Raw genomic sequence first — 16,216 nt, 5'->3', positions numbered from 1 at the left:
TCCTCATAGAATTTACACCAATGAATCTTCAAAGGAAATGAGTGTAAAAAAAATCATTAAACACATAAGCAGACACAAGGCACTATGAATGGAGTCAGTAGACAGCACAGACAGTATAATCAAGTTCAAAGAAACTTTGGATAGAAAAATTCTCAGAGTATGAAAATAAGTATTTTTATGTTTTAAGAAATGACAGGCATGAAAAAATTAATAAAAACCTGGCAGATTAGAAGAAAGCATCAAAAACTCTTAGAAATGAAAAATACAATTATAGGCCAAATCTCAATAGACCATTATAATTAAAAATAAAAAATATATATAGTTTTAAAAATTCAACAGACCATTTTAACAATATATTCAAAACTGGTATTAAGAAGTTATTAGTAAACTTCAAAATGGAAGTAAAGAAAATTATCTAGAATGTAAACCCCCATATAAACAAAGAGACTAATGTTTGGAACATAAGAGTCAGGTAGAACAAAGTAAGAACGCTTAGCATGTATCTAACATGAGCTCCATAAGGAAAGAACAGATAGACAATGAGAAATTTTCCAAATGATGAAAGACATCAACCCACAGATTCAAGAATTCCAATGAAAACTAAGTAGAATAAGTAAAAAGAAATAAAGTTACATAAATCATTAAAAATTGTTTAATATCAAAGACATAAAGATATTTAAAATAGCCACTCCCCCAAAAGACACACTTTAAATGAACAGTAATTAGCCATTCACTTTTCCATACTAGCATTAGATGATAAAAGACACTGAAATGACAAGTTCCTTGATGTGAAAAAAAAAAAAAAAATTGCCAACTCTGAATTGTATGGATAGTGAAAGTAATTTTCAAAAGCGGGAAAAAAAAAATTTAGAAAGAAAAACTAAAATAGTTTGGCAACAACAAAGTTATTCTGATTGAAATTTTATACGATTTATTACAAGTAGAAGTAAAGTGCTTCCACATGGAAATTGCAAGAAAAAAATGAAAAAACAGTGGGTAAAAATATGACAAAGCTAATCCAATATTGATTAAATAAACCTTTTACAATACTCTCATCAAGTTTTAAAAGGAATAGAATTAATATACACAAAATATTATTTATAAAATGGAAAGAAGTAATTAGGATTAAAATACTTTATGCCACAAAACTCATTCAGATTAACGCTTTAACTCTGCAGTCCCCAATCCCTGGGCTGTGGAGCAGTACCAGTCAGTAGCCTGTTAGGAACTGGGAGGCACATCACCACCTGAGCTCCGCTTCCTGTTGGATCAGCAGTCAGTAGCAGGCATTAGATTCTCATAGAAATGTGAACCCTACTGTAAACTGCTCATGTGAGGGATCTAGGTTGCCTGCTCTTTATGAGAATCTAATGCCTGATGATCTGAGGCAGAGCTGAGGCAGTGATGCTAGCATTGGGGAGTGGCTGCAAATACAGATTATCATTAGCAGAGAGGTTAAACGTGTAGTAATAATAATAGAAATAAAGTGCCCAATAAACGTAATGCGCTGGAATCATCCTGAAATCATCTCCCCCCTGCCACCTCAGGTCTGTGGAAAAATTGTCTTCCATGAAACCGATCCCTGGTGCCAAAAAGGTTGAGAACTGCTGCTGTAACTGACACAAACTCATAATATATACTAGAAAATTGTCAGCTCATCTGTAAAGAAAACTGGCACATGAACTCAGAATTACTCATGTAAATTACATGGCATATTCAACTCTTCAGGATAATGGCTTGTGTACCCTCTAGGAACATAGCAGAAATTGTGTGTGTGTGTGTGTGTGTGTGTGTGTGTGTGTGTGTGTGTTTAACAGTTTTACTGACATATAATTCATATATTATAAAATTCACCCAAAGTGTGCAATTCATTTTTTAGTATGTTCACAGAGTTGTGTATCCATCACCACAATCAATTTTAGAACATTTTCATCACCCAAAAAAGAAACTCGATAACCATTAGTAGTCATTATTCATTTCTATCAAATCTTCCCACCTATTCTCACCCCACCCCTTAATCCTCGGCCCCAGGCAATCACTTATCTACTTTCTATCTCTCTATATTTGCCTATTCTGGACATTTAAAAAATATTCATATCTCACTGTAATTATCCTGGGGAGATGTTGGCCAAAGGAGATAGAATTTTTTTTACAAAGCTTTGTTGTCTTCAGCACCATCTTATGGAGGGTTGGTAAGTTTCTGTCAATGCTTGAAATGGATCAAGGTGCTCATAATTATTATCTAGCAATATAGGTGAAGAAACCTTGTGTACCAAAGAAAACCTGCAATCTTGTCACTCTTTTTTGTTTTACATTTATAAAATATTTACATTTTAAAAAATACTGAGTGATAAATTATGGACAACTTCCTAAAATCTTTTCTTCTACTTACTTCTCTAATATAATAATGGGGGAAAGCCCAATCAGCTTACCTAATAAGTTATGTATTTTGGGCATTAGTTTATAGTCACTGGGTAGCAACTAAAGCTTTTGAGCAAGGAAGTTATATAATTAGAACTATGTTTTTGAAATAATTCCGGAAATGATTGATATTTTGTTTGATAAGCATATAAACGACTTGGCCACTGAACTTGAAAAGCAAGTTCAATGTACCAAATCTATTGATTGCACTTCTTTTCTGCTTTGTAACACCTATATGATACATATATACAAACACACACACACACACATATATATCAATCAAACATATATATACACACACACACACACACACACACATCATACATGCACACACATACACACATATCAAGATAACTTTTTTTAAAATACAAATATTCTTGTCAATAATATTTATCAGTAAATTACGCTGGTTAGATTTTGTTGGCCCTCTGACTTCCAGTTACTTTCAATAAGGATCTATCATAAAGAAGAAACTTTTATTTTACATAAGGTCATTTAGTCAGCTTTTCTGTAATATGTATTATTAAATTTAAATTTATCTATCTCTATATAATAGCCACACAAATATAAGTACACAGATTCTATAAAAATATGCAAAGTCATGGAAAATCAATGATTTACAATTTAAATAACAGTTTTGAAAAGAGAACATATCACTATTGTTTAAAATGAAAGATCATGAAATCAAAGAACACTTAAAAGCAGTCATTTTGTTCACTACATTTATAGATTGACCTCTATATTGTTATATAAAGTAGTGGTTTTTAAAAGACAAACTATCAAGAAATATAATACAGTATTCACAGTTTGATGAATCTGAAACGTGTACTTCCAATTGAGAGATACAATTGCAAACAACAGCATGCACAAAGGAGACTGAGAAAAACTGACTGAGGAGGTACAATAGAATTGAGTGTACCTTTGGAAACTAGAGCTGTAATCTGGTTTGTAAGAAAATAAAGAATGGAAGTATTGGCCTAAACTCCACTAAATCACAAAAGCCTAACACAGTACAACACAAGTGACATCCTTTTCTCAAAGAGGCGCAAGGCTCATTGATTCTGGCGATTCAATTACCCTCTAAACCTGGAAAGAACCCCCCTTCTGTGTTGAGGTCCACTGGCAGAGCTATGTGGGACAGCCCACATTGTACACAGCCAGTAAATACCTAAAAAGCTGCAGGCTGTAAAGAACAAGAATCTTTGACCTTTTATGATTGCTATAGTAATTTTTCAACAAAACATTAGTACAATAGTTTTTTAAATGACTGACAAAAGATTTTATTTTTAATTAAGTATCTTCAGATATCTTATATTCATATGGAAATCTGTTTAAATAAATACCTATCCACATGCTAAACTGGGTAGTAAGAAATATGAATGTATTAACGAAATAGAGATTTTCCTAAAATTGAAATGATTCTGATCTTGCTTAGACATTTTATAAACTTTACAAAGAATTCCTTTTTGTCTTTTTTTTCTATAAATTTGGATAGACATTAAATAAATGGAGTGTATATTTATTAGAATTACAAAATAACTACTGAATTTTTAAATATCTAGGGAAAATTTCACTATCATGGATCCTCCAAGATGGTCCATCTCCTCCAAGATGGAGATTGTCTTATCTCCTCATACTTGATGTCATGAATGCTAACTTAGATATATTTTTAGTCAAAACACTTCAGACATTCCCAAACTTGGAAATTTTGCTTCACTGTTTTTTCTGATGAGATAATTCTCAAAAAAATAAGATTTCATAAATAACATTTTATCAATCACTTCTACAGTATTTACCATATTGGATGAATAAGGAAATTAATGACTTCACATCAACAAAATATTTGTTGAGTTATTACTACATTAGGTATTTTCACAGTACATGTATTATTTAGCTTATGCCACAACTTTGTAAGATAAATGCTATCTTTCCTTCATAAGTAAAAGTAAAGAGGTAAGTGGTTTTCCCTGGGTTCCCAATAGGTATTCAATTTAAAAATTCAACCCAGATTTCAAATCCTAAGAAATCTGATCATGCAGATTAATGCTAAGCCCCTACAACTAAGTAATACTTTTTAATTCTTTTGAAACATTGAAGCAATATAACTTTATCATTTTTCTCCTAAAATAGTTGTTTTAAATAATGGACATATTAAGAAACTATCTTCATATGTATTATAAAAAAGAACCTGGTTGTTAAAGGAGGACTTACTGTATCTTTACAGAATTTTAGAATATTAGTATTAAATCCTGTGAAAAGATTCTCTGTATCCTTATCAGAGACTGTCTTCAGCTTATGCTCATCTGTTAAAGGATAAGACACTTGGGCAAGAGCTCTGAATGCTTCTTTCACAAAAACAATAGGTACTATTAATTATTCTATCAATCAACCTTTCACTTAGTGAATGAAAACTTGGTTTAGTCTTACATTGATTTAAAAAAAACTAAAGAGCAAAATTCCTTCTGTTCTACTCTTGCCCATATAAGCCTGTTTTCTATTGTTTTTTTTTAGCTACAACTCTCTTATCCTCTATGAATTACATCAAATCTTAAAGAAATTAACTGAATTTTAGTAAAAAGAGAAAGGCCATTCCCTTGATATGTCTGTGTGCCAGACTTAATCACAAAGAATATTTTACAACAAAGATATTTCATGAATTTGAAATGTGTTTTGATGATATATGGTAGTTACTATCTATAAGAATTTAGCAAGCTTAAGCTCGAGTCAATCTATTCAGTGAATGCCTTGTATGAAAAACCATTAATTTTAACAGAAACTAATTTTAAGGCAAAAAAAACAATGAATATGCATTTTCATGATGATCAAATAATAGCTTGGAAGTTTTTAATTAATAAAATGTGCCACATTTTCAAATGCCTATAGAAGCCATATTTTTAATGCTTTAACCAAATTTACTAAGACAAGCTATATGCTTTAAACATAGGTAATAATAGAAAACAAGAAATCCTGTTATTACCTCCATTTGCAAAGCTAAGTCTGAATTTACCTTGTTTGCAATACTTGTGATGAATGATTTAATATCTAGATTAGTTGGACAGCTCTTCTGACAGGGGGCATCTGCACATTTCAGGCACCTAGGGAATAAAATAATTACATTAAGAAAACTTCAGAGTAACTTAGATAATCTTCTATATATTTTCTACCTTATACTCATTCAGAGTTAGTCTCTAATAAGTATAAATAAAATTACATTATTTTTAGGTATAAAACTTTTTTTAAGCAATAAATACATAGTACTGGTGTTTCACCTTTTGCACACCTCCTGAGATGCATAAAATAGCACCATTCTAGCTAATAACTGCCCCTCCTCTCAGAGTTCCTCCTGGATTTTAAGAGTATTACATCTATTTAAGATACATCATTCGTTCATTTACTATATCATTCTTATTTTGATCCCTCACTATACTGACAATGCTTGGAGCATGTAGTCTTTTATGGTAAGATTTATAAGTCTTGTAGACCACAATTATTATACAAATGCAAGGGTGAAATCTTCTTATTTTACCACTTATAATGTCCTTTCTTCTTCATTTCTCCTGTTCCCTCTTCCCTCCCCACCTCATTATCTCTCTCTCTCCCTCCTCCCCCCAGCCCTCATTCCCTTTCAACATACAATACCATTCACATGGCAATTTGGTTATGTAGTAAATTCTTCAAAGCACAGCCCAGATCCACACCCTTCAGGACCAAAGAATTTATACCCCCAGATACCTTGCCTTCAGTTGCTGAAGAGAACTGGATCAAACAAGGTCAGGCCCCCTTTCTAGTGCCCACTGGCCTGCATCCAATTACAGGTCAATGAGTGGTGTTAGAGGCCCAGTCCCCTTACCCTCATTTGGGGAACTAGTCTGCAGGAATCCACTGAAGCTTTTATTGTGACAGTCTGTCCAATCCTGCTTCCTTCACTCTTCTACAGATGTTGACCTCCAAATAAACTTCCTGCATACTAATTCATCTCAGAATCTGCTTCCAGGGGAACTGACCAGAGACATGCTTAAACTTTAGTGTACCTAAGAACCACCTGGGAAGCTTGATATATGCCACAGATTCCAAAGAGGAGCCTCTGGTCAGTCACTGTTGGCCTGAGAATACACATTTTGAAAAAAAAGGCCTCTGAGGCAATTCTGATGTACTTGGTTAGAACCACATTGTGACAACAATTCTGTAATCACTACTTCAGGACAACTGAAACCACTGGCTAGAATTTTCATTTATTTCATTAACTTATGTGTGTATGTATTCATTTATTCATTCATTTAATAAATATTTAATGAGCTTTGTTACATGGCAGACCCTGAGATATGTGAATATAAAAGTGTTGGACAAGACCACCATGGTTCTGCTCTCATGGAACTTGCAGCTTGAAGGAAGTACACATACTGCAAAGGCAACAGTGGCCAGTGTGATCAGTGGGAATTTGGATGAAATACAGCATGCTAAGGTCACACACAGGAGGGACAATAGTCCCAGAAGGAGTCAGGAATAGCTTGTTTGGAGGAATAATACTTAAAAATGGAAGCTTGAAGAATGACTGGACATTAAGAAAGCAAGTGATGGTGCAGAGTCATTCAAGAGAATGACCCAAGAACAGAAAGAGTATGTGCCAGAGCCTGGAAAGAAGAGAATATGATAGAGTAAATGAACTAATGGAATTTGGTCTGGCATAAAGCAAGAGTGGCAGTAGAGAGAAATAAGGCTGATGATATACAACTTAAGAAAATACACTATTGTCACATGTGTCAGAAGACCAGAATCATCCAAGAATTTCACTGAGAATGAATCCTACATTGCACAGTGACAAAGGTGACTAGCTAGCTCATTTTCTGTCCACTTCCATGTGTAAAGATCTTGGTTCATTTCCTACAAGAAAATAATACTAGTTTCCTTGTCATCCTTTTCTGAATAAGAGAGCCCTCTTCATTGTCTGATCCAATTTCTCAGCATCTAATTAATATCTAGTTTTTAAATCTGATCTCTTTTCTCTGGTTTGTGCCCTTAGCCTTCTCTCTAAATTAAATTTTACACAATGAGTACCAAAGGCTTTTCATAATCAATTGTCCTCTCTGAAATGTAGTCATTAAACCTCTCCCCTATCATTTCTCTAAATGCCATTGTTAGATTCACATCTATCATTCAGTTAAATTCCTATCTGTTCATACTTAGGATTTTTTCCCTTGAAACACTGTCACTGAATTCAAAAGGAATTTCTTGGAAGCATGACTTGCAGCATACACTGCAAAACAATGCAAAAACCCCATAATGCATGGCCTATTTGGCCCTTGATGTCGAAATGACATGATATTTATATGAGTAACCGTCATATAAATAAATACGTTAAGCATTACCAGTGTTTAAAAGGATTTTCTATTATGTGGCAATATAAAATGGCTAACAATTTAGTAAATAATGTGTTATTTTAAATATTTTCTCATTTATAAAAAAGTTATCTCAACAGTTTTAAATATCTGTCATTACACAGGAATAAAGATATATACATATACACAAATACACACACACACACAGAGCATGAGAGCACATCATATGTACTCTGGTCAACCCTAATGAAGTCAGAAGTTTTCTGTTTTTCTTTTTTCTAACACCCAACTTGCATAATAAGGCAATTAAAAAATAAAGTTATAATGTCAGCAGGTATGAATGAACCAAATTAACGTGCAGTGTATTTTTCTGTTCTTCCAAAGAAATCTTAAATTCAACATAAACAGATTCACTTAACAGCACCGACAATGTAAGGATTTTTAGTTGTAGTTATTAAGCCTCTTTACCAAATAATTCTCCTTTCATTATTGAGCTAGTTCACAAATAACAGCTGTTGGAAATGTCAGATGTTAATGAGGCAGGGCCATGCAAACCTGAATTGTAGCATTCTTTTTTTCTTTGGTGTCATGAATATGCCAGAATGGGCAGACTCTGATAATAATACCATCTTGCAATTCTCTAAGCGCTCTGCAGACTAAAGTGCATCAGGCTGCCATTAATCCCACTTTTCACTCTGACAGCTCAGTAATTACACTACTGCTATAGCCAGGTAGTCCTAATAAAATATCAACCACTGCACTGGAATGCATACTGGTGAGATGTTTTATTAAACTTGTGGGGGGGGGAGTTGATCATCAAGTGACATTAGTGTTGACCTATTTTTCTATTTGACAATAAATTATCCTTTGACCATGCCATAATAGATATTACAGAGTGCATTTACTGTACCAAATCAGAAAGGTACTGCATTACAATGATGTAGGCAAATGGTGTAAATAAAATAGCAGAAATGCATGTCAGAATGTTATTACCTAAATTGCTTTAAATGATTGATACCATGAAAAATCACAGACACAGTACTTAGGGGAATATGTCAACAATTATTGTAAACCACAGTTCTACATAAATTTTTCCTTAGAAGTAACATTTAAATTATACTTGTTTTCATCTTCATTCATTTAATTCCTCTTTTACCTTTCAAAGTTATTCTGTTACAATGCAGTTTATTTTTAAATGCATTATAAATAGTAAATTCATAAAAACAATTATGTAATATTTGAATCCCCAAGTAATTACTACATTTATAGGAAGAGAAATAGATTTTTTTAAATGAAACATCTTAGATATTTTGCTAGTCATAAACTTTTTCCATTTCCATATTTATTAGAGAGAATAACAGTGAATTTCATTAAAAACAAAATATAGAATCCTTAAAAAATATGAATCTTTCATGATTCACCATGACCATAAAAAATACATGAAAACTTAAGTACTGCAACTTAAGGAACAAAAACTATTAAAGACATATTTATCTAGCATCTTCCTCTAGGGATAAAGAAACATGATTTCTTTTCCCAAATATCAGTGAGGCTGGACAGTTTTACTCCACAGTACAACACCAAAAATATTATAGCGAGTAATGAAAGAAGGACCATTTCATTCTTCACTCATCTGAGAACAGATGCCTGCTTCTTTTGTTGGTAACCATCCATTGCAGTTGGAATTGTAACCTATGCTTGTTAAAGCATTTTCTACTTCATGAGCTTAAATGACTGAATTAATTTATTTCTCAGTTAAAAAGGCAAAACACACACACTAAATCTACTTGAAAACTTTAAAACTCATAATTCATTGTTTTGGTTTTGCTTGATGTTAGTTTAATCAGGTTGGCACTGTTTCATCAGGCTTGTACAATCTAAATTAATATTTTATATATGTATAATGAAATTGGGCAAGTTATTATTTATACTAAAAAATTAAAATATTGTCCTAATGTTAATATTTCACTTCCTCACATACTTGATGTTCAGTACCAACATTTGGAAGGTCTACCTCATTTAGGTGTAGCAGATGGATTCAGGACCAGCTTCCCTACCTTATAAGCACCAGTGTAGGTAAATACATAGTATAATACTCTTCCTCAACTCTGCAGTATTCCTACTGAAAACTGGGCAGAATCAAGTATCAGGTTGAATGGAAGGAGTGTGAATCAAGAAAGGGAGGTTGTGAGTGTCATACATATGTATGAGTTCTACAGTTTTCATCCCTTGTACCCAGACTCTGTCATAATGAAAGGATCCAAGAAAGACTGCTGGTCTCTTTACAACATGATGGGACTAACTCCATTTTCTGATCCATTAAATAGTCAAAATAGTCAAAGCCATTCTCAGCTTCCAACAACTCTGTGACTATTTCCACCTCTCTGCTTCTCTTAATACTCCATTAACAGCCCTTTGTACATACTTTCTGACTCTGCTTCTCTGATTACACCACAAGTTCTTATTGGCTTAGGGGTATTTGGAACTAACTTTGAATATTCTTAATATTCATCTTGGCCCAGCTTCTAAATTCTACTGAGCTAGAAGCTATGGTAACATCATTAAAAGTAACTGGATTTTTAATGCTGTGCACCATTCTGCCTTTTAATCACACCTATGATGTTCATGTTTTAAGGTTTTTAATATTATTTGTATTTACAAGTTAGTACCAAATACAATTTTTACATAAAGCTATTTATCTACTAGAAATTCCCGTTACCACAGGGGTGCTTCAAAACAATTCAAGAGATGCAAATTTAGAATAGTACACAATTCACACAACTGATGCCTAAAATAATTTTTTGGATGATGAAGATCATGATTCTGGGAATAAAACATGGTTGAGAACTTTTCTACATATTTTCTATAGTCCGCATCAGAGAATTATTGGTTTTATCAGAATTTAACACCTTAAAATGTGCAGTTTATACTTTTTGCATATTTTGAATTAAAAAAAGGGACTTGTATCAAATTCAGTACTTATTTTTGATCTTCATGTATAACAGATTCTTACAAATTAATAAAACTTCTTTTATCTCCATTGCATAGATGGGGAATCTCTCAGAAGCATAAAGAGACCAGTGGCTAACGCAGCTTAGGAAACTACTAAAACATATTTAGTATCTTATACCCAAGACTATCCCACGTATAAAGACAAGTTAGAATTTTAAAAAGTGGTGTTCTACTGACCTCATCTCTTAGTGACATTAGTTCCTCTTTGCCAGAGAAATTTGAACACTGAGAAGAAAAGCAATTAAGAAGTCACAGCTAGAAAAAGACTACAGGATCATCTCTCCTGGAGTCCAATTTTAGTTCAAGAAAAAAAAAAAAGTAAAAAGTAGTCCTGTCTCCTCAAGAGGCTTCTCAAGTCTAGATGAAAGGGCTAGGGATTTATGCTATCAAACAGTTTTGAAGGCTTACCGAACCTTAATAGCCATTGAGGCACTATGCCTCAGAGAAGGAAAATGACTTGTCCTAAATCTTCCTCAGATCTTATGGCAAACTTTTCTAACTCAATCCATGGACTGCTCCATGCTGTAGCATTTATTTTCTTCAAAACAATATGCCATTAGTAGGAAGCTAATTTTGTTACAATTTTTAAGCAACTTTGGTTTAGCCATTTCTGCTGGAAAGATACTTTAATTAGCACATTTTTATTAAAAACATTGTTTGCTACAAGAAATTTCAACAGCATAAAAAACCACAAACTCACATATATCATGTTGTCTTGCCAGCAAATAAAGTATCTCCATAAAAACAGGGCTATAATTTTAAAAAAATTAAGAAAACACTGTCCTATTTTACTACACAGAAAAAAATATCATCACAAGTATCTGAAGTATTTTGCTCTTAAACTTACATTTTTCCCTTCCTTACCCTCAAAGAGATTTGGAAAGGGAAGAAAAGACTTGAAAATAAGTTTTTAGTGTACAGACGTAGAACAAGAAGGATGTGATGTTATCAGTGTACATTAATAACTGCAGGAAGATTCATTGGAAGAAAACAGACATACATCATTAATATAGCACAGATAGAAATATTTAGGTGTAAAAAGAGAACAGAGCTCATATAAAGAAAGTAAGGTCAGTACTTAAAGTCTTCTGAATCTACTGGGGCTCTAAGATATTGGAAATATAAATATTACATAATACAACAAGATTTAAAAAATAGCACCAAACAGTAATGACCAAGAGGCCAAAAGAAAATTGTTTGTTTGTTTTTGCCAAAAGGATGGTACTGATAATTATGCTGAGAATTATGGGGTAGAATGAGGTTACTGTAGGTTGTAGTAGCAAAGGAAAAGTGTCCTGTTTCCAGCTTCTTTCTCTCTGTTAGAAATTTATTTAAAAAGTGTAAGATCATAATTCATAAACTGAATTGTTAAAATGGAACAAAATAAGTTATTACTTTGCAACTATTAAAAGTAATTAAATATTAAGTATTTACCAGTTTTGTAATATATCAATAATACAGTAACAGTCAAAGTAAAGACAATGAATACAGAAAAATACATAAATGTATTTATTAAATGTTTTTTCTGCCCAATAGATATCTAGGCCTTAAACACCTGATATAATTTGACACCTGTCACCACTAGCTACAACAGAGGTACACTTTAATCAAGAAAACCAGAAAGTACCACAGATAAAAACTCAGCTTTATGTCCTGGATGGTCTTGTTAGAAACCCTCTCCTAAGAGGCCATTTTTTATCCACATTAAAGATGGTGGGGATTGAGCGTATATATTTAAAGGAATTGAGGAAGATGGCTAAATTCATAAGGAAGATAAAGAGTTTCCTCTTTCTTGTAGTAATGAGAGAGTGATAAGCCATGTACCTAAAATAAGGTTCTCTGTAAGATCTGGCTATACTAAACACAGCCAGCATAAGCAAGTCAGATAGTACATAGCATATACGAACGCTATACAACTGTGGTCCCCAAACCCCAGACCACGGCCCCATATCGGTCCGCAGCCTGTTAGGAACTGGACAGGGCACTGATACTTGAGCTCCGTGCCCCTACGCCCCCACTACCACCCAGTCCATGGAAAAATTATCTTCCATGTAATTGGGCCCCGGTGCCAAAAAGGTTGGGACCACTGCTATACAGTGTGTGTGTGTGTGTGTGTGTGTGTGTGTGTGCGCATTTACCCAGACTAGGTATATACTACTGTTAATTAAATGCTCTAATATGCTTGCTCATCCAAAGCCTTCAAATGTATTAACTCAGATAGAACAGCACAGTGTACAGGCCCTGGTGCTTGATTGCCCATATTTAACTCCTGACTTCACTTTACTACTTTTAAGACTTTAGGCAAATCACCTTACCTCTCTGGGCATGAATTTTCTCATATGCAAATGAAGATAATAATTTATACATCAGAAGTTTGTTGTGATAGTGTTTAAAAATTATATGCTTATACTAAATAGTATGTACTTCTTTAGTAACTCAACTGGTATTCTCTATAGCCCTCAAAATATTCTGCAAGTTATATGTTGCTTTTTCTTCTTTAATGTGGAAGGAATTAGTGAAGAATCACAGAATAATATTTCAGTTATTTACATATACTAAACATAGTAAACATCTCAAAAACATATACATATGCTTTAAGTGTTCATTTTTCTCCGTATGCAATTTCAGAAGAAGTAAAAGTTATTTTAATCTCAGGAGAAACACAGAAGCCTTCTTAGAGAAATACGCTGAAGGTTGAAGGACAAGTAGGATTTGACCATGTAGAGACAGATGAGTATATGAGAGCTTACTACTGAGAGCAAGCTATGAATGCATACATAGTTCTTCTCTTTATTCCACACTGCAGCTACCACTACACCATGTAATTTTTAACTGTAATGTGGAATGAATTAATGAATGAAAAGGATACAGAGAAAAGAAATTATTGTCTAGTGCATTCCACTAAAAAAAAATAAATAAACAGATCTTGGGTTCATCCAGGACAAAGACTATAATTCATGTTTAGCTCTCAGTGCCTATGCTAGTAGCTGGCACATATATAGGTGCTCATCTATGTTTATGAAAAAGTCCTCAGTTAGCCACTACACTACTTCAGGAATGAAACCACAAAAATACATGTCAATCTCATCAGTGATCCAGTGCTAATTACAGTGTACTATATATGGAATCCTTTCTTCTCAAGGCTTCTGGTTGTTTCCTCATGGTAATAGTATGATGTAAAAATAATCTCCTTCTAAAAATCATAAAAGATGATAGATTGGACTGCACACCATACTATGAAGTTTATACTTTTGAAAACGGCCACATCCTAAATTAAAAAGTGACTGATCTTTATTATGTATATATTTGTTTAAACAAGTATCTGAAGGATGAAACTAGTAAAGATGAGAATTTATGTGATAAAAGAGGCTTTCCTTCATTACTGATCGACACATTATCTCCTAGCTCTTCTGTTTTCAATGCTCGTGTTAGGCCTATTTCTCACTTCCCCTTTTCTATTGCTGCCACCTGGTGAGACAGTAAAAAGGTATTTGTTACTTTCCAGGGTATAGCAATATCCCCTGAGAAAATATGCTGTCCATGTACAAATATAGTCTTTCTTTAGGTAAGTATTCATAATTAAGGATATATCTACACTTTATATACCATTTTAATTTGAATAAGTTTATATGAAGTTTAATTTAGTAATTCATATAAGTTTATATGAAACAACACATACTCACAATAAAGATCAATTACACATTTAGTTAGCATGTGGGCACTTTAAAAAGCCTGAGCCTCATAATACATTTTCTAGTCCAATCTACCACTTTTAATTTAACTACAAGCCATATATAATTTTTTCAAACGAGCGTATTGTTGCTCACCCCAACTGTGGTCCCCTTCACATTCTAGACAGCTGCTACATGATGCTCAATATACTTTTTATCCTTTCAGACCTTAGAAGGAACTGCGTGACAGTACTAACAGTTTTATTATAGCTTTCCTACTATTCAATAATCTTATTTCACCTGAACTAGTTCCCAGTAGTGTCATAAATTCTTTGCTTTATATCAAAAATCCTTCCAGGGTTCATAGAAAAAATATTTTTTTTTTTTTACATTTTGTTCACATTTATTTTTCACTTTTAGAGTGCTCACAGAAAATTAGAACACCTTAAGCAGGAGTTTAATAGCAATTTTTGTAAGCAAAGTTACATTCCATCTCTAGGTCAAATTGGTCAAAGCTTCTCCAGTATTTACAAAACATGATAGACAAGATGCTACACAAAACCATTGCATCTGAAGATTTTTTTTCCTTTATTCTCAAAGACGACTGGAAAAGAAAGCATTGTCTGCTGTAATCAAAAATATACCACAGTATAAACAGTAACCATTCCACTTATCGCAGCTTGGTTGAGTTTAAAATTTGTGTTTAAAAGGTACCAAGGTTTAAGGTTTAAAACTTAAAAGGTTTAAAAGATACCAAGATGACCGCAAATCTTGATATCCAGAAGCACATGAAATTTGCAACTTTCCACTCCGCTCATTTTTGTAAAACTGGAGACATTATTTTTTGTAGCATATTCATATGCTGTGAAAATTATCTTTTCAAATTTTGAAACACCTCTTGTATTTTTATCTTAGTATCAGTGAAGACAAAAGAAAGTAATATATATTAGTTATAGATGCCCTAGAAGTAAACTTTTTAGAAAATTTCAAAACTTAAAAAGGTCTATTTTTTATGACTTATTTTCAAGTAATTTCAGAAATGATGTAATTGTAATAGTAATAGTAATATACAGTTTTAAATCTCATTTCTATTAAAGATATGAAAAAGTCAATGGTTTAATCCATAAATAAAATAGGTTGTTTATTCCTATATAATTCCTATATATATGGAAATGTTGATTATAAAAAAATAATATCTGAGCAAACATGCAAACCTACTTAAAGGTATGTGGATTGGGATAGATTTTACTTTCTACAGTGCTATATTTTTTGCATTTTTTTCAATGAATAAGTATAACTTACGTAATTTAAAAAACAAGGCATAAGTGTTGATTGTCAGCTAAAATCACGCTATCCTGGGTAATTTTATTTTTTACACTGATCATATGAAGGGAGCAGGCAAAAGCAAACCCATATATTTTTTTCCTCTCTCAAAAACCTTCCAAAGGCTTACATAGGATACAGTTAAGAGTTTTAATAGATGACCACAATGGAATATACAGCTGACCCTTGAACAACATAGGTTTGAACTGCTTGGATCTAGTTATATACAGATTTTTAAAATACAGCACTCACAGGATGAAAAACCTGCATACAGACAGGGCTGACTATGTGATGCAGCTTTTGGTACATGTGGAATCCTGGAACCAATCCCCTGCTTATACTGAGGGATAACTGTACTGCGTGGTTGGTGGCTGAAAAAGCTAACAAAACAAAGAGTCGAGTCTAATCAAAGAAATAGTGAGTGAGGGTCTCATTAAGTTAAAACAACAGAAA

At 33.0% G+C, this 16,216-nt stretch overlaps 1 protein-coding gene across 2 annotated transcripts in view; it reads right to left on the bottom strand.

Moving 5' to 3' along the window:
• The window catches only part of DPYD (dihydropyrimidine dehydrogenase), a 797,518-nt gene that overhangs the window by 599,202 nt on the left and 182,100 nt on the right, over positions 1-16,216 (bottom strand). For both annotated transcript variants that reach the window (XM_045547468.1, XM_045547470.1), the window contains exon 4: positions 5,429-5,516. In XM_045547468.1, the coding sequence (XP_045403424.1) occupies positions 5,429-5,516 (88 nt within the window). The remainder of the gene's footprint in view (positions 1-5,428; positions 5,517-16,216) is intronic.

This window comes from Lemur catta, chromosome 3, assembly GCF_020740605.2.
Source record: "Lemur catta isolate mLemCat1 chromosome 3, mLemCat1.pri, whole genome shotgun sequence".
NCBI lineage: Eukaryota > Metazoa > Chordata > Mammalia > Primates > Lemuridae > Lemur > Lemur catta.
Note: the sequence above shows the minus strand (reverse complement) of the source record. Positions and strands in the feature narration are given on the sequence as shown.